Genomic DNA, 19,282 nt, shown 5'->3' on the forward strand with positions numbered 1-19,282 from the left:
AAAACACTAGTGTGAAAGTACCCTTAGTGACACACGTCAGATTTGCACAAAATGCCTTAGGCTACTTTCACACTTGCGGCAGTGAGATCCGGCAAGCAGTTCCGTCGCCGGAACTGCCTGCCAGATCCAGCGAACGTATGCCAACTGATGGCATTAGTAAGACTGATCAGGATCATGATCAGTCTTAAAAATGCCAGATCAGTCAAAAAAATGCATTGAAATGCCGGATCCGTCTTTCCGGTGTCATCCGGCAAAACGGATCCGGCATTTACTTTTTTTCGGATGCCAGATCCGGCACTAATACATTCCTATGGAAAAAAATGCCGGATCTGGCATTCAGGCAAGTCTTTAGTTTTTTTTTTCCGCCGGAGATAAAACCGTATCATGGTACGGTTTTCTCTTTTGCCTGATCAGTCAAAATGACTGAACTGAAGACATCCTGAACGGATTACTCTCCATTTAGAATGCATGGGGATATGCCTGATCAGTTCTTTTCCGGTATAGAGCCCCTGTGACAGAACTCTATGCCGGAGAAGAATAACGCTAGTGTGAAAGTACCCTTAGGCAGGAAGATGAAAGCTGGCCCGGGGTAAAAGGGGCTAATAAAAACGTATTTCTGCACACCCACTGTACAGCTTTTTCTGGTCTGACTCCTTCCATTTATGACTTTAACACTGGGTTCAGACCTGAGCGTATTTGATTGACTATGGACAAAAACGCGCGTTTGTGTGATTGACAGCAGTGTCCTATGGCCGAAAAAGGGGGGCCAAAACGCCGCAAAGAAGCTCAAGAACTTATTTATGCGTCGGGCGTTTTTCAGCGCGTTCGAACGCGCTGTAGAACGCGAAAATGTGAACCAGTCCCATAGGGAAGCATTGGTTTGCATCGGTTATGCGTTTTACAGCGCGTTCGAACGCGCTGTAAAACGCGCAAGTGTGAACTTAGGGTAAAGGTCCTCAATCTGCAGTTAGCCCGATCTTTTCACCCCCCTACCTTCAGGATGGAGAGCTGTGTTTCTCTCACTCAGTCTCTTTTCTTTCCTGCACTGATCACACAGATCGATGTCAGACAGGGAAAGAGAAGCGGGCAGGAGCGCTCAGCCTGATCAATAATGAAGCTGCATCACTCTGACTGCAGACTGTAAATCATAGGCACTTTATAGCAAGATTTCTTTTTTCTTGCTAAAAAGTTTGTTTTACAATAAAAAAAAAATACAGTAATTTCCTTCTTTTTACATTTTTGTACACTAAGTTTAGCGTGACAGGTATCTTTATTAGGCTGGGTTCACACGGGCGTGACGGATTGGCTCAGGATGCGGATGCAATGTGATTTTCACGCAGCCCCATTCACTTCTATGGGGCCGGGGCTGTGTGAAAAACGCAGAATATAGAACATGCTGCGATTTTCACGCAACACAGAAGTGATGCGTGAAAAACAACGCTTATGTACACAGCCTTATTGAAATGAATGGGGCCAGATAACGTGCGGGCGCAATGCGTTCGCCTCACGCATAGCACCCGCGCGGAAAACTCGCCTGTGTGAACTCGTTCACATCTCTGTTAGGATAACCAGCAGGCTGTTCTGGCACAGAGTAGCCTGCCAAATCCCCCATTTCACCTCCGGATCCCCATTGACTGCAATGAGGTTCGGCGGTGATCCAGCCAGATAAGAAACGTTGCATGCAACAGTTTTTGATCCGGCTGATATTTGGGCTGGATCTCCTAAATGGAGATGTGAATGTATGTAGTCTTAGGCTACGTCTACACGACGACATTTGTCGTGCGACAATTTTTATAATGGCAGTCTATGGTGTCGCACTGCAACATGCTGCGACGCAACAGTTGCAGAAAATCCATTCGAGATGGATTTTTCGGCGACTGTTGCGTCGCAGTCGCAGCATGTTGCAGTGCAACACCATAGACTGCCATTATAAAAATTGTTGTGCGACATTGGTGCAACAAAATGTTGCGCTACAAATGTTGCAGTGTAGTTGTGCCCTAATTGTCGCGCAACAAATGTCGTCGTGTAGACGTAGCCTTAGGGTAGTTTCACACTTGCGGCAGAGGATTCCGGCAGGCATTCCGGACGCATTTGTGAGACGGATCCGTCTAACAAATGCATTGCTAAACCGGATCAGTCTTTCCGGTTGTCATCCGGAAAAACGGATCCGGTATTTATTTATTTTCTCATTTTTAAAGGTCTGCACATGTGCAGACCGCAAAACCGGATCCGTTTTGCCGGAACACTTGGCATTAATGCATTTCAATAGAAATTAATGCCGGATCAGGCATTCTGGCAAGTGTTCAGGATTTCTGGCCAGAGAGAAAACTGGAGCATGCTGCGGTATTTTCTCTGGGCAAAAAACGTAAGAGGGACTGAACTTATGCATAGTGAACGGAATGCTCTCCATTGAGAATGCATTAGGATAAAACTGATCAGTTTTTTTTCCGGTATTGAGCCCCGAGGACGGAACTCAATACCGGAAAACTTTAACACAAGTGTGAAAGTACCCTTAGTATGACTGACTTAGTACTCATGCACCCGAACGTTTTTTCTTTCCGCTTCCGTTCCGGTTTTTTTTTGCGGACCGTATGCGGAACCAGTCACTTCAATGGGTCCGCAAAAACAACGGAAGGTACTCTGTGTGCATTCCGTTTCCGTATTTCCGTTCCGCAAAAAAGTAGTGCATGTCCTATTATTGTCTGCAAATCACGGTCCAAGGCCCCATTCAAGTCAATGTGTCCGCAAAAAATCCGGAAAGCACACGGAACACATCCGTATTTTGCGGATCTATACTGTAGAAATGCTATGCCCAGCCCATATTGCTCATGTGTTTGGTGATTAATAAGTTACTGTTTCCGATCCTTAAAAAACGGATCGCATACAGAAACCATACGGATATGTTTTGTGGAATAACGGAACGAAAGAGGACTTAAATCGGAGGGGAAAAAAACCTTAAAAACGGATCCGTGAGAAACACTGCAAAACGGTCGTGTGCATGTCTTGCAGTTTATTTTCTGCTGAAGAGGCATATGCCATTTTAAATTCAGATACGAACGTTGCAAGTGAGGAAGTATCAGTTCATGTTATCGTCCTCTTCCAATGATGCTAAGGAACCTTCTGAAAAACACAACAGGTCTAGTGAACCTACCACAAGTGATGATCTCTGGTTACCCACAGCTTCATACGAACCTGAGACTGGGTCTGGCACCCAACATATGCATCTGAAATAATGACATTTTGGGACTTTTCCTTAGGCCTCAGTTGTGTGCTGACCGTGCCAGTGCTGCCGATCGCAAATCTGCAGGCGCGGTCCCATTCACTTGAATTGGGGTCTGCGATCCGCAACGCAAAAAATTAGTTCATAGTGCAGGTGCGGAGGCACGGACAGAAAACCCTAGCACTATGGAGTGCTTCCATGGGCTTCTGATCCATGCCTCTGTTCCACACCGCTCTTCCGGATTGTGGACCACACTGTTTGCGGGCCACAATACAGGCATGGATCTGCTATAGTCGTGTGCATGAAGCCTTAGTATGGGAAAAGCAAAGCATTTTCAGGTTGCATTTTCTCAGTTCAAAATGTAATTCAGAAATGGCAGTTAACATGAACAGTGGAGGTCAAGAGAAGGTCTGGAAGACCAAGCAAAATTTCAGAGATGGCTAGAAAGGCAAATCAGAACCCCTGATTGACTGAAAAGACATTCAGGAAGACTTATCACACTTTGGAGATGTGGTACTACTGTTCAGCAACACCTACACAAATATAGCCTTTATGGAAGAGTCATCAGAAGAAAACCTCTCCCGCATCACCATAAAATTCAGTGTCAGAAGTTTGTAAAAAAAAACATTTAAAACAAGCTTTAAACAGAATTTCATGGGAAGGGGAGATCAATCCTGCTTTGGGGTTGAATTGCAGCCAATGGCACGTGTAGAGGGAAGAATGGATTAGATCAAATTCCAGCAAATTCTGGAAGCAAACATAACTGTAAAAAAGCTGAAGTTGGGTGGCTTCTACAAATGGATAATGATCCTAAAACACACCTTAAAATCCACAATAGACTACCTCAAAGGAAGCAAGCTGAAGGTTTTACCATGGCCCTCACAGTCCCCTGATTTGAACATCATTGAAAATCTGTGGATAGACCTAAAAAAAGAAGTGCATGCAAGATGGCCCAGGAATCTGCAAGGAAGAAGGGATGAAAATCCCTCAGACAAGCATTGAAAGACTCTCGGCTGGCTACAGAATATGTTTACAAGCTGTGATACTTGCCAAAAGGGGTTGCTACAAGGTACAAACCATGCAGGGTGCCTTTTTTGTTATTTTGAAAACTTAAAAGAAGAAAAAAAAATTTAAATAACAGAGACCCACGGCACTTGTATGCGATCACCCTTCAGATGCCGTGGTCAAATGTGACCACAGCATGAGAGCATTCCGGAAGTGGAAGTCGTGCACTTCCGCTCCGGTAACGGCGTTCCCCGACTGAGATCAGGGAATCTTTTACATTGCGCTAAAAGGCTTCAGTGTCTATTTCAGGAATACACCAATACAGGCCACCAGGTGGCAGCATTGTATTGTTATATTCCAAATGAAGTGTTCAATGATGGCCATTTAGCCATCAATGAACACAATGGGCAATCTAATGATTACCAGTTATTGTCACCCAAGGTCACTTAAAAAACAAACAAAAAAACACACATTCAAATAACCCCCCTTTCCTAAAAATACTTAACCAATAAAAATAAAAAAATATCATGGGCATCGCCGTGTGCAAAAATGCCCATACAATTAAAATATAAAATTTTTAATGGCATACGGCAAATGGTGTAACGGGAAAAAAAATAAAAACAGCCAATTTGCCAATTTTTTTCACTTCAACTACCCAATAATTTTTTTAATAAAAAGTGATCGAATTGGTATCACTGAAAACAACAGATCATCCTGCAAAAAATGAGCCCTCACACAGCCCCGTACACATAACTACAAAAAAGTTATAGGGGTCAGAATATGGTTATAAATTTCATTTTTTTTTTCCTTAAAAGGTTGAATGTTTTTTTTTCAGTGTAGTATCGTTGTAACCGTACTGACCTGGAGAATGAAGATAACAGGTCAATTTTACTGCATAGTGTACAGTGTAAAAAAAAAAACTAAAAATAAAAACCCCATTTGGAAAAAAAAAAATCTGCTTCCTACTACATGGTATGCAAAAGTAAATGGTGCCATTAGAAAGTACAACTTGTCCCGCAAAAAATAAGCCCCCATAAAGCTATGTGAATGGAAAAATAAAAAAATGTTAGGGCTATGGGAAGGGGGGGGGGGGGGTAAAAAACGAAAACGCTAAAATGGAAAATCTCAGGGTCCTTAAAGGGAACCTGTCATCGGGATTTTGTGTATAGAGCTGAGGACATGGGTTGCTAGTTGGCCGCTAGCACATCCGCAATACACAGTCCCCATAGCTCTGTAGCTTCCCTGAGGCTACATCGCCGTAATCTCACAATGCGTGAGCTAGCGCATGCGCGGTGTCCTCAGTGTTCCTTCCCTGTGCTGGCAACAGCCTCAGGAAAGGAACTGCGCATGCGCTAGTTCGTGCATCGCAAGATTACGGCGCTCTAGCTTTCTGGCGTTGGGGAGCAAGGAGGAGATTCTGAGGATGCAGGGCGGTCCTGGGCTCCTTCACGCTGGACTTATCTCAGGGACAGGACTCATCTCAGGTTAATTTACATATGTATCAAAGCGTTTTTTTTTTACACAATAAAAGCACACAGAGCTATGGGGATTGGGTATTGCGGATGTGCTAGCGGCCATCTAGCAACCCATGTCCTCAGCTTTATACACAAAATCCCTGTGACAGGTTGCCTTTAAGGGGCTAAAATACAACGTGAATATATATCATCTTTAACCTTATGTCTTTTGGAGATGATTTTATCTTTAACTAGCTTAACTGTTCACAGCAACTTTAAGTGTGACTGGTACCTCGGAATTGAAGCTGAGTTAGGTTTCAAGTGTGTTTCCAATTTAAAAATCAAATACCAAAGTTATTCACGAAGTCATGCAACTTCACGAATAACTTCGGCTCCTCAGGGCCCATACATTTTAATACTGTATGGAGACAGATCCCCGTACAGTATTAATCCGAAGTTTTAAACACTTTGTATGTAGAATCCGTAGTATCTAGTATCTGAAGCTTGTTTCGCTCATCACTAACGTAAATGCAACCCATAGAAACATATTTTAACAACAAAAGAAAGTACCAAATGTGGTAAAAAATTTAAGAATGATTTCAATGCACAAAACAGTTACATAATTGTTTCCTGATGTATATTTTCCAAAATCTGGCTTGGTCCTTAAGGGGTTAACGTTTAAGTAGACATGATTTCTGGATAAATCATTTCCCACATTGTGGACATAAAAACATTTTTCTTTGTAAGTTCCTTGATATGAAATCACAGCTAACTTTTGGTTAAAACACTTTCCACATATCGCAAATAAGAATGGCTTTCTGTGAACTATTTCATGGTCAACAAGAGTTAATTTATGAGTAAAACATTTCCCACATTCAGAACATTAAACTTGTTTCTTCCCTGTGTGAATTCTCAAATGTTTAATAAGATCTCCTTTCTGGTTGAAAGATTTCCCACATTCTGAACATGAAAATGGCTTCTCCCCTGTGTGAATTCTCTGATGTGTAACAAGACTTGATTTCTGGTTGAAACATTTCCCACATTCTGAACATGAAAATGGCTTCTCCCCTGTGTGAATTCTTTGATGTGTAACAAGACTTGATTTCTGGTAGAAAGATTTTCCGCAATCTGAACATGAAAATGGCTTCTCTCCTGTGTGAATTCTCAGATGTCTTAAAAGAGATGATTTATCGCTAAAACATTTTCCACATTCTGAACAGGAAAATGGCTTCTCCCCTGTGTGAATTCTCTGATGTGTAACAAGAGCAGATTTATCTATAAAACATTTCCCACATTCTGGGCATGAAAATGACTTCTCCCTTGTGTGAATTCTCTTATGTATAACAAGATGTGCTTTACGGTTAAAATGTTTTTCACATTCTGAACAGGAAAATGGCTTATTCCCTGTGTGAATTCTATGGTGTATAACAAGATCTGATTTGTAGATGAAACGTATCCCACACTCTGAACATGAAAATGGCTTGTCCCCTGTGTGAAATTTCTCATGTTTAGAAAGATTTGATTTATGGTTAAAACATTTTCCACATTCTGAACATGAATATGGCTTCTCCCCTGTGTGGTTTCTTTCATGAGCAACAAGATTTGACTTTTTGTTAAAACATTTTCCACATTGTGAACATGAAAAAGCCTTCTCTCCTGTGTGAGTTCTTTGACGTTCACCTGTTCTGTGACTTTTATTTTGCTTAACAGTCTGTGATAAATCAGAAGATTGAAACTGATTGAAAGGATTAGATGATGGGTCTTTTCTTTGAAAAGCCGAGAGTTTATCTGAGACAATGGCATGCTCTGCATATGTATCCTGCTCGATTCCATGATCATCTGCATTAAAATCTGAAGATATCAAATATTCTTCTAAGCTCCCGGTACAGTCATCTGCTAAGAATAAAATTGATTTTTGTTATTTTTAAATAATATAACCTTGGAGGATCATGAAGGGACCTGTAAGTGCTATTAGGTGGTGTCCATCTCACACACTGACGATTACATGCATTTTGGCACAGAGCAGGAAAGATGGGAAGAGTAGTATGGTCATGTACAAAACATCCACGTCTTTGGAAGAAGTATAACTATTCATTATCAGTTTTCGATTTTTCTTCACCTGTGAGGGCCTCGCTCCAGAGGTGAGGAAGCGGCCACCTGTCTGTTGATGACAGGGCCGGCCATCTTGCCCAGCTCTGTCATTCTTGCGCCTGCATGGGCAGCATTTGCAAAATGAAGAGAAGTTTCAAAAAGGAGAAAATTTTAATGACTTCGAACAGCAAACGATAGCTAGAGTTTCTTCTAGGAACATATTTCCTGAATAACTATGGGAATAAGGGGTGGAATATTAGCGAAGTAGATCTTAAAAGGGATTTACAGGAATCTGGTTGCCTAAATAAGTTAAGCATTTTCTTTTCCATTCAAAAGGAATCACACCTGTGGCGAAACCAACCTCGCCACTGGGTTTTGGAGGGGCCTGGCTGCTGGCCTCTTGCCCCAGGATTATGGGCCCTCTCATCAGCCAGGCCTCATTTGTTCACAAAGGACTTGAAATAACTTGAACTCCTGGTCTAATTCGTGCCATTGTGGGATGTTAAATGTCTGTGTATTGAAAAGGGTTGTGACATTGTATGTTTAAATGGTGATTTCTGTTCTGTTGTTCCCACATGTGTATTGGTGATTTCCCTTTGTCCTGAGAGATAATTGAATTGCTCCTCGGGTGTCTCCAGGGCAGAGAGGAGGAAACCATGATGCATTGTGGGGATGTCTGTGTGTCCTAAGTGCTGCTTATCTGTCCTGTGTCACAGTCTTCCTTCTGGTCCCCTAGGGGCGTGTACACCAGATGGGCTTGGTTGTTTTATACCTCCCTGTGGGCGGACCTGTATTTGCAACAACTGTAATAAAAACCAGGCTGGGTGTGCCAGCACCTCAGACCACTGCTTGACCCTCAACACGGAGCCTTGTCTCGTTATTGGGGGATCCACTGTATGCTGTTAGAGACTGATTGCCAGGAGTGTAAGCTGATTCCTGTTCGTCTGCTAGCAGCTATTCGTGAGGTTCCAGTTTGGAGTGCTATTTTGTATCCAGTTCGGGAGTTTGGTGTTCTGCAGTAGCTGTGCCTGTCTCTCAGAAAGGGGCATATCGCCTAAACGGATTTTAACCCCTTGTCTGCTGAAACGGTCCGTTATATTGGTGGCAGCAGTGGGATCGTTCCTACAGCCAGAAGGACAGCTACAGGAGACACCATTTCTGTGGATTCTACAATTTAAGGGCAACGCACGTCCCAGTACAGCGACCCTAAAAGCAACAGGATGGAACCAGCAGTGTTATACGAGGAGGAGGACCTGGATGGTCGGGATGCATTAAGGAAAGGCATCTGGTACCAGGCCCTGGATAATGTACAATACCAGCGGGGTGAGAGTCTCCCCAGTGAAGAGCAGCGGTTGCAGAAGCAAGTGGCCCTGCGGATGCCCTTCCTGGGAGAGCAGCCCCTGGAGGAATGGATGAAGGAACTAGAGCACCGGGTATGGCAGGAGCTATGGCTGGAGGATGCCTACCAGGCGCTTTGGTGGTATATGGCACAGTATATACCCTGGACAGCCGAACATGACAAGCCAGAGGGAGAGGAGTTTGATGGTCCTGGCTTGTTATGGGAGTCCTTTGCAGAGCCTGGCTTTGGGAGCCCTGCGCAAACCAGACTTCAGGACATTTTCTATGAGAGGGAGGCTAGGCATGAGTGGGATGACCCCCATGAGGTAGAGCAAGAACTGGCTCACCTAGCAACCCTGGAGTGGGAACTGCAGCAGGACTACCGAGATCTCTTCCACTCCATTGGGAAGGCTCAGCAGGACAGTAAGGTGACAGACCCAGATCCAGACCCATTCAGCTGGGCAGATATTGTAGAGTGTTACTGGGAAGGACCGCAGGTGGCCGGTAGAGATGGGACCGAGGTCTCTCCACCGGTCCTGCAGGGAATTGGGAGCCCAGTCTCCATTCCCCAGCGGCAGTGTGAAGTGCAGGGAGAGGAGAGCAGCGTCCTCCCTCCCCAGCGGCAGGCTGAGTTACAGGGGGCAGAGGTAGTTGTTCCTGCCCCCCAGCAGCAGAGTGATATGCTGGGAAGGCAGTGTGAAATGCAGGGAGAGAAGAGCAGCGTCCTCCCTCCCCAGCGGCAGGCTGAGTTACAGGGGGCAGAGGTAGTTGTTCCTGCCCCCCAGCAGCAGAGTGATATGCCGGGAAGGCAGTGTGAAATGCAGGGAGAGGAGAGCAGCGTCCTCCCTCCCCAGCGGCAGGCTGAGTTACAGGGGGCAGAGGTAGTTGTTCCTGCCCCCCAGCAGCAGCATGATTTTTGGGGAATTGGGAGCCCAGTCTTCATTCCCCAGCGGCCGTGTGATGTACAGGGAATTGCGAGCCCAGTCTCCATTCCCCAGCGGCCGTGTGATTTATTGGGAATTGGGAGCCCAGTCTCCATACCCCAGCGGCAGGCGGAGTTACAGGGGGCAGAGACAGTCGGTCCTGTCCCCCAGCGGCAGAGTGTCCAGCAGGGAATAGAGAGCCCAGTCTCCTTTCCCCAGCAGCAGGACACTGTATTGGGAGCGGAGACGGTCGGTCGCCCTCCCCAGCGGCTGGAAGTATGTATGGGAGAGGAGCTTGGTACCCCCTCGCCACAGCGGCAGCTTAACGCACCAGGGGGAGACAGTAAGCCCCCACAACAGTGCAGATGGGACCTTTGTCTCTGCACTTACAGCACAGGGAGTAGGGACAGTCGGTCTCCCCCTCCAGCAGCAAAGCTGGGTATCCAAAGGGGAGACAGTCGGTCTCCCCTCCAATAACCAGGCTCCAACCAGGCTTCTTCCATGGTAACGCTGGCACCAGGGCAGAGTACCGCTGATACCTGCCCACAAAGCAACCTCCACTCCAAGCCATGGAGCAACACAGAGACCGGGAGTACCAGCTTCCAACATAACCTTGGTAGACTCACTGGACAGAGACAGGCTACCAAATTCAACAGGTCCAGTATTGGGTTGTGGGTGGACTGCCAGACTAACTCAGGTACTGACCGTGAGGTCAGGTATCTGGTTAGTCTCCCCTGGGAGGGGGAGATGTGTGGCGAAACCAACCTCGCCACTGGGTTTTGGAGGGGCCTGGCTTCTGGCCTCTTGCCCCAGGATTATGGGCCCTCTCATCAGCCAGGCCTCATTTGTTCACAAAGGACTTGAAATAACTTGAACTCCTGGTCTAATTCGTGCCATTGTGGGATGTTAAATGTCTGTGTATTGAAAAGGGTTGTGACATTGTATGTTTAAATGGTGATTTCTGTTCTGTTGTTCCCACATGTGTATTGGTGATTTCTCTTTGTCCTGAGAGATAATTGAATTGCTCCTCAGGTGTCTCCAGGGCAGAGAGGAGGAAACCATGATGCATTGTGGGGATGTCTGTGTGTCCTAAGTGCTGCTTATCTGTCCTGTGTCACAGTCTTCCTTCTGGTCCCCTAGGGGCGTGTACACCAGATGGGCTTGGTTGTTTTATACCTCCCTGTGGGCGGACCTGTATTTGCAACAACTGTAATAAAAACCAGGCTGGGTGTGCCAGCACCTCAGACCACTGCTTGACCCTCAACACGGAGCCTTGTCTCGTTATTGGGGGGATCCACTGTATGCTGTTAGAGACTGATTGCCAGGAGTGTAAGCTGATTCCTGTTCGTCTGCTAGCAGCTATTCGTGAGGTTCCAGTTTGGAGTGCTATTTTGTATCCAGTTCGGGAGTTTGGTGTTCTGCAGTAGCTGTGCCTGTCTCTCAGAAAGGGGCATATCGCCTAAACAGATTTTAAACCCTTGTCTGCTGAAACGGTCCGTTACATACCTCTCTAAGGATATTGTTCAGATTTAAAAATGGCCAAATCCTGATACCTTACTGTACAAATTAAAAAGGCACACTGGGGGAGATCAAGACAGGCGCTTTAGGAGGATGCGCCTATTTTTTGACGAGATGCAGGCCTGGTCATAAATTAGGGGCATCCTCCTTACAGTCTGTGCACCTAACCAGAAATCTGCAAAAGCTCAGAGCTGCTGGAGATTTCTGGCTTCATTTACGCCACAGGTCAGCTGGATTAAGGCTGATAAAGGGAATCTGTAGCCACATATAAGTTTCCATGCAGGCAAATTGAGGAGAATTATTTTTTGGATACTGGATGTAGTCTCAAGGTGGCTGCAATATTTCCCCCTTCCTGTTTAGGTGTGAAACCGAGGACACCACTGGGTTTAGAATTTATGTCTAAGATTTCAGTAACACATGAATGGGTCATTTACAAACAGATATACTCCACGATTTGGTGTATATCTGTCACAGATTGTGGAGCAAAGGTTATTTGCACTGCAATGTGCAACTTTTTTCCCTTTTCCGCCGCTCACGCCAGATCTAAAAAAGGGCGGGCCGGCAGGCACGTCTCATTTATCATTATCATTTTTCTTTAGGCGTAGAAAATGGTCTAGATCTAAGCCAGCAAGGGAGTCAGAATTACACCGACGAGCCAAAGGGTAACAAGGTTTTGAACTTTTGACTTTCAGGCTCCATATCTCATCATCCACTACAGCTTCGAATGTGAGACTATCATCATTTTATAGACAATCATCTTGGCTATCTCATATATAAATTGGACTAGCAACTATTTAGCACATGATTAGTTATGCAGATTCTTGTACTGTTTTGCTCCTTTCCTTAAATTCTAAATTTAAATTTCTATTATTTTTTTAGTATTTTGTAAAATCTATCCTCACTAATGTGATCCCTGAGGTGTCTACAAGGAGACCATTAGTCATGAGATATTTTGGGACAGCATATAATGAAATTGTTCAGAGCCCCGGAGGAGGGTGGGGGATAGCATTGAAGTTTTTAGCAGGAAGAGGTTGAGCAGAACAGCACAGCAAGCTGTCACTGACCACTGGTGAATTTTTCCTGTGATTACTTCCTTACTCCTGGAAATTGTGATATCTTCACTGACAGATAGGCAGCTGCTAACTGTTTAGCCTGCCCGGTGGTGGCTCTTCCATAAGGCTCTTCCTTATTTAGTGGTTACTACTCACCTAGGCGGTTACCTGTAGGAATGTCCTCTCTACTCTGCTCATCACCCATCACATATGTCTCTGTAACATATATAATGTTCAGATCTTCGCCCGGATTCAAAAGCTGTGAAAGAAATATTGTAAGAGTCATAAGATAGTTGGAGAAGTTGTGTGAAATATTTTAGGCGACTAGAAAAGATCATTAATTAGAATGAAAACCAAAAATCTGCAGGTCTCTCATACAAATCCAACCAATCAGTAGTCTCCATATCCAGAAAACTGTGAGAAGATCAAGACAGTCCTGTAATGTCTATGGTCAGCTTTAATCCTGCCATCTCCACCTTTCTCATTACACAAGGATAAAACATATAATACTGGTGGATAAAACAAGACTGAACACAAGATCTTCACAGCCTTCTACAGATCATAGGGGACATTTCATGAGACCTTATCACCATCTACCTGATCATCCTGTGGGACATTGTGATGTTCTTCTGAACCATCCTGTGGAAGAAGAGGACTGGGACATCTCTCCGGTGTTCTTATCTCTTCCTTAACTGTAGGAAACACATCCAGTGACTGAATTCATTCCTTACATAAAGATAATGAGAGGACGTGTGTATTTAGTCATGTCTATTACCTGGTGATGTGAGGGGCCGATGATCCTCCATCATGACGTCCTTGTACAGATCTTTGTGTCCTTCTAAATACTCCCACTCCTCCATAGAGAAATAGACTGTGACATCCTGACACCTTATAGGAACCTGACAACACAATGATACAGTCATCACCCCCGATCCCTTCATAGCGTTCCTGTATAATGTCCCAGCATTCCCAGCAGTGTCACCTCTCCAGTCAGCAGCTCAATCATCTTGTTGGTGAGTTCTAGGATCTTCTCTCTATTAAATTCCTCATGTATTAGGGGGTCCTGACAGCTCTCACTAGAGGCCTTCTTCACTACTGTGTAGTCCTGGTTATGGAGAGACACAGTAATAAATATCACTCCATACATCTCCAGAGTTCCTCACCTCTCCAGCCATGTCCATCTGTTAGTAACATAGATAAGATGATGTAATGTGACATCATCAGAATCTCTCACCTCTCCAGTAAGCCGGAAGAGGATCTCTAGGGTGAGATTTATTATACTCTCCGCCATCTTGTCCCTGTCCTTATCCATCGTTGATGGGTCAATTAGGAGAAGGATCTTACATAGAAGATATCCACTTAGTGGATTCTATACTGTAGGAACCTGAATGGAAAGAAAATGAGACAATGTAAAATCCTACAAAATCCCATGTAAAATACAATTACTGGAGATAATAATAGGAGCCATTAGAGGGGATAATAAAGTGTAGATGTTGAAGTTCTAGTGATGGCAGTTCCTCCATATTTCAGGACAAAGCATGTCCCTCTTCACAGGATGCTATAATCAATTACAGATAGCAGCAGTGATGCCAGTAAAAGGGTGCTGAATTTCAGGTTTTGTAACGCAGTTTTTGAAACAAAAACCAGAAGTGGATTCTAAAAAGTGGATATGTAATGTCTAATCTTAATTTCTCTTCTTTTATAAACCACTCCTGATTCTGACTTCAAAAACTGAAGAAATCAGAAAACCTGAACATGTGGCAGAACACTAAGGCCCCTTTCACACGGGCGAGTATTCCGCGCGGATGCGATGCGTGAGTTGAACGCATTGCACCCGCACGGAATCCCGACCCATTCATTTCTATGGGGCTGTTCACATTTTCACACATCACTTGTGCGTTGCGTGAAAATCGCAGCAGGCTCTATATTCTGCGTTTTTCACGCAACGCAGGCCCCATAGAAGTGAATCGGGTCGCGTGAAAATCGCAAGCATCCGCAAGCAAGTGCGGATGCGGTGCGATTTTCACGCACGGTTGCTAGGAGACGATCGGGATGGGGACCCAATCTTTATTATTTTCCCTTATAACATGCTTATAAGGGAAAATAATAGCATTCTGAATACAGAATGCATAGTAAAATAGCACTGGAGGGGTTAAAAAAATATAAATAAACATTTAACTCACCTTAATCCACTTGCTCGCACTGCCAGCATCTCGTCTGTCTCCTTCTTTGCTGAACAGGACCTGTGGTGACGTCACTCCAGTCATCACATGATCCATCACATGATCTTTTACCATGGTGATGGATCATGTGATGACCGGAGTGACGTCACCACAGGTCCTGTTCAGCAAAGAAGGAGACAGACAAGAAGCCGGCAGCGCGATCAAGTGGACTAAGGCGAGTTAATTTTTTATTTTTTTTAACCCCTTCAGCGCTATTTTACTATGCATTCTGTATTCAACCATGTTATAAGGGAAAATAATACAGAACACTGATCCCAAGCCCGAACTTCTGTGAAGAAGTTCGGGTTTGGGTACCAAACATGCACGATTTTTCTCACGCGAGCGCAAAACGCATTACAATGTTTTGCACTTGCGCGGAAAAATCCCGCGTTTTCCCGCAACGCACCCGCACATTTTCCCGCAACGCCCGTCTTTCACACGAGCGTGACGGATTAGGCCAGGTTTGATGCGTTTTTCACATGCGTGATAAAAAACTGAAGGTTTACAAACACCTCCTAGCAACCATCAGTGAAAGACGCACTGCATCCGCACTTGTTTGCGGATGCAATGCATTTTTCACTGAAGCCCCATTCACTTCTATGGGGCCAGGGCTGCGTGAAAAACGCAGAATATAGAACTTGCTGCGTTTTTTCCTGCAGCGCAGAACTGATGCATGAAAAAAAAAACCTCGCAGAAAACTTGCTCGTGTGAAAGAGGCCTAAGTGTACTGCCAAAGTCATGGCTATGCTGCATTTTTGGTGTAGCAAAAAAATGCGGTCCGCAATACGGCAACGGGCATCACACGTTCGTGTGAACGAGCCCTTACTCGTACACTCCTCAGCTGCGATTATTAAAAGGGGTTTTCTGACTCTGATGACCTACTGTATCCTTTGGATAGGTCATCAGTATCTGATCGTTGGGGGTTCGAGATGTCACCAATGCTACTGTGAGTCCGCAGGACTCCTCACTTGAATGGGATTGAGCTGCGCCTAGGTCACATGACCGACGAACGAAACGCCACTGACCTAAGGTAAGCTGCGAGAAAGCCACAGTACTCATAGGAGTGGCGATGCCTTCTCATGTCACGAGACCTCCAAATTTTTGATAAGCCCAAGGAGGAAAAAAAAAAAAACAGCGGTGTGGATAGCGCACCGGAGCAGGTTTTTTTTTTCACAAAGCCACGCCTCTAACTTTGCATAATGACTTTCTATATACATTGAATCCTGCCTATCCCCTTAGTGCCACCACACACTAATTATTAGACTTAGTGCCTCCGCAACATTACTGCCCCCCTCATAATAGAGCTGCCCTGTTGATGCCTCCTCACCAAAGTGCTGCCCCCTTAGAGCCCCTTCACAGTCAGGCTTGTATTTACAAGACACATGAGGGCACGTCCCTAGGGTGTTAGGGAAGAGGCGGCAATGACGAAAAAAGTGATTTTTTTTTCTGTTATGCTGTTTGCAATATAGCATAAATAATTTTAGATTTTAATAGTACGAGCGTTTTCAAGCGCGACAATGCCCATGATGTTTACATTTTTTTTTATTGCTTATTTTTTTATTGTAAGGAAAAGTTCAGTGACAATTTTTCTATTTTTTATTTTTAAACTTTTTTTTTTTACCTTCTTTTAACGTTACCCTAGGTGACTACAGCAAGCAATAATTGTATTGCATCTTGTATTCTGTAATGAATATCTATCCATTACAGAATACTGAATTCAGTATATTCCAATGCAGTGCTGCCACCTGCTGGCCAGCATTGGCATAGACTAGTCATCGGGCTGGAAGCCTTGCACAGGCACAGGCCTATTACTAGTACAGAGATTAAAGGGATTCTGTCATCAGATTTGAGGCCTATAACCTAAACATATGGCCAGGTCCCTACTAATACCCTGAATCCGAAACTGACCTTATTAAATGTGCCTGTGGCTCTATTATCATATAAAACAGGTTTATATAACCTGTCACTCACGTACCAAATGTGTCCAAGGGGACGTCTCATCATGCAGGGTGCCCGGCTGCAGCCATCTCCTTTCGGTGCCCAGCGCCGCCTTCCCACTAGAAATCGCCGCCCCCCCCTTTCAATAGAGCCGCCTACCTCACGTCATCGCCGCCTCTCTAACCACAGCACCGCCTCCGAAATCGTCCGCCCCCTCAGCCAGATCCCGCACGGCTGTGAGAGGATGGCTGCAATAGGGCGGTCAAGGCAGGTTTGAGCAAGTGCACCGGACGGCGCATGCGCACTTCGCTCAACGAGGCCGCTGCCAGGAGTCCGCACGGGCGCATCAGGTTATACCAAATGCGCATGCGCGGGATCTGGCTGAGGGAGGCGGCTCTATAGAAAGGGAGGGCGGCGATTTCTAGTGGGAAGGCGGCATGGGCACCGAAAGGAGATAGCTGCAGCCGGGCACCCTGCATGATGAGACGTCCCCTTGGACACATTTGGTACGTGAGTGACAGGTTATATAAACCTGTTTTATATGATAATAGAGCCACAGGCACATTTAATAAGGTCAGTTTCGGATTCAGGGTATTAGTAGGGACCTGGCCATATGTTTAGGTTATAGGCCTCAAATCTGGTGACAGAATCCCTTTAAGATACAATGGCCTCAGGATACAATATTTTCAGCATACAATGATCTTTGCTGACCCATCGTAAGTTGAAACTAAACTCAACATACAATGTCTCAGACTCCGATCTAACCAATCAAGGCCCCATTTCTGGTAACATAGGGGATTAGTTGCTAGTTAGCAGCTGTTCCTGACTGTTATATGTAAGGACTTGTTTTATCCGTCTCAGTTATCTGCTTATTTTTCTTAAATCTTCATTTCCTCATATCTTGGGGCTTTGGAAGCGATTACTCAACTTACAATGATTTCAACATAGAATGGTCCTCCTGGAACAAATTAATGTTGTATTTTGAGGAACCAATGTACTGGTCTCCTTCCCCTTCCCAGTAGTGCTGCCCCCTTAGAGCCCCTTCCCAGTAGTGCTGCCCCCTTAGAGCCCCTTCAGAGTAGTGCTGCCCCCTTAGAGCCCCTTCAGAGTAGTGCTGCCCCCTTAGAGCCCTTTCACAGTAGTGCTGCCCCCTTAGAGCCCCTTCAGAGTAGTGCTGCCCCCTTAGAGCCCCTTCACAGTAGTGCTGCCCCCTTAGAGCCCCTTCAGAGTAGTGCTGCCCCCTTAGAGCCCCTTCACAGTAGTGCTGCCCCCTTAGAGCCCCTTCACAGTAGTGCTGCCCCCTTAGAGCCCCTTCACAGTAGTGCTGCCCCCTTAGAGCCCCTTCACAGTAGTGTTGCCTCCTTAGAGCCCCTTCACAGTAGTGCTGCCCCCTTAATGCCCCTTCACAGTAGTGCTGCCCCCTTAATGCCCCTTCACAGTAGTGCTTCCCCCTTAATGCCCCTTCACAGTAGTGCTTCCCCCTTAATGCCCCCTCACAGTAGTGCTGCCCCCATAGTGCCCCCTCACAGTAGTGTTGCCCCTGCAGAATAAATAAAATATAACAGCACTAGTACCCGCTCACTGATGAACAGAGCGCATCACCCCCGGCCTGTGCTGTGCTCAGAAGGAGCAATGACGTCACTGCATGGTGCCTCCTTTTAGGGGAGCAACGACTTCCTCCTTCACCACTGCAGACAACTCAGAAGACAGGGACACACCTCAGCCATCCCGGGACCGCAGGACAGCCGCGAAATCCAGGACTGTCCAGACATATCCACGACGATAGGAAGGTGTGATGTCACCACTGTTAGAAATATAGCCTGAGGAAGAGACTGCCCAGAGGGAGAGCGGATCCAGGGAAGAGAGCCGGTAGTTAAGGAGTTAATGACCCCTCTGCCCCAGTAATCCTGACAGACGATGGCGGTGACTGTACAATTACCTCCTCCTGCACCGCTGGACACTACATGGACCATAACAACCCTAATCCTATAATCCACAAGAGAACACACTGAATACCTCCTTTAGAAAACGTCCCACAGCCCCGACTAGTGGACTAAAGGACCTTTCATGATGTCATGACCATGTGATCATATAGGAGGAGTCAGGCTCCAGGCTGTGCTGCTTGAGGGGGTAAAGGACCTGTGATGACGTCATGACCATGTGATCATGCGTGACAGGAGTCAGGCTCCAGGCTGGGCTGCTGAATGTGGTAAAGGACCTGTGATGATGTCATGATCATGTGTGGGAGGAGTCAAGCTGCAGCTTCTGTTCTCAGCCGACAATAGAAATGTAGGCGCTTTATGAGTCTGAGACAAACACATCAGCACTGCTCTACACAGCTCTGCACTGTACATTATACACACACAGCTCTGCACCGTACATTATACACACACTGCTCTGCACTGTACATTATACACACACTGCTCTGCACTGTACATTATACACACACAGCTCTGCACTGTACATTATACACACACAGCTCTGCACTGTACATTATACACACACTGCTCTGCACTGTACA

General features: G+C 45.5%; 1 protein-coding gene and 1 long non-coding RNA gene across 2 annotated transcripts in view; both read right to left on the reverse strand.

The window, feature by feature from the left end:
- The window catches only part of LOC121004503 (oocyte zinc finger protein XlCOF6.1-like), a gene marked incomplete at its 3' end in the record, with an annotated part of 28,187 nt that extends 14,941 nt beyond the window's left edge, over positions 1 to 13,246 (reverse strand). Inside the window, exons 1-3 of the mRNA XM_040436766.1 lie at positions 13,199 to 13,246; positions 12,758 to 12,860; positions 6,630 to 7,572 (exon numbers count right to left, since the gene is read on the reverse strand). Coding sequence (XP_040292700.1) covers positions 6,630 to 7,572; positions 12,758 to 12,806 — 992 coding nt within the window. The remainder of the gene's footprint in view (positions 1 to 6,629; positions 7,573 to 12,757; positions 12,861 to 13,198) is intronic.
- Positions 13,247 to 13,462: 216 nt separating this feature from the next.
- Positions 13,463 to 18,810, reverse strand: LOC121004577. The gene is made up of 4 exons (XR_005779773.1): positions 18,701 to 18,810; positions 13,836 to 13,985; positions 13,584 to 13,706; positions 13,463 to 13,500 (listed from the first exon to the last, which is right to left on the reverse strand). It is a non-coding gene; the product is annotated as an uncharacterized LOC121004577 (long non-coding RNA).
- Positions 18,811 to 19,282: the final 472 nt, after the last annotated feature.

This window comes from Bufo bufo, chromosome 6 (genome assembly GCF_905171765.1).
Source record: "Bufo bufo chromosome 6, aBufBuf1.1, whole genome shotgun sequence".
NCBI lineage: Eukaryota > Metazoa > Chordata > Amphibia > Anura > Bufonidae > Bufo > Bufo bufo.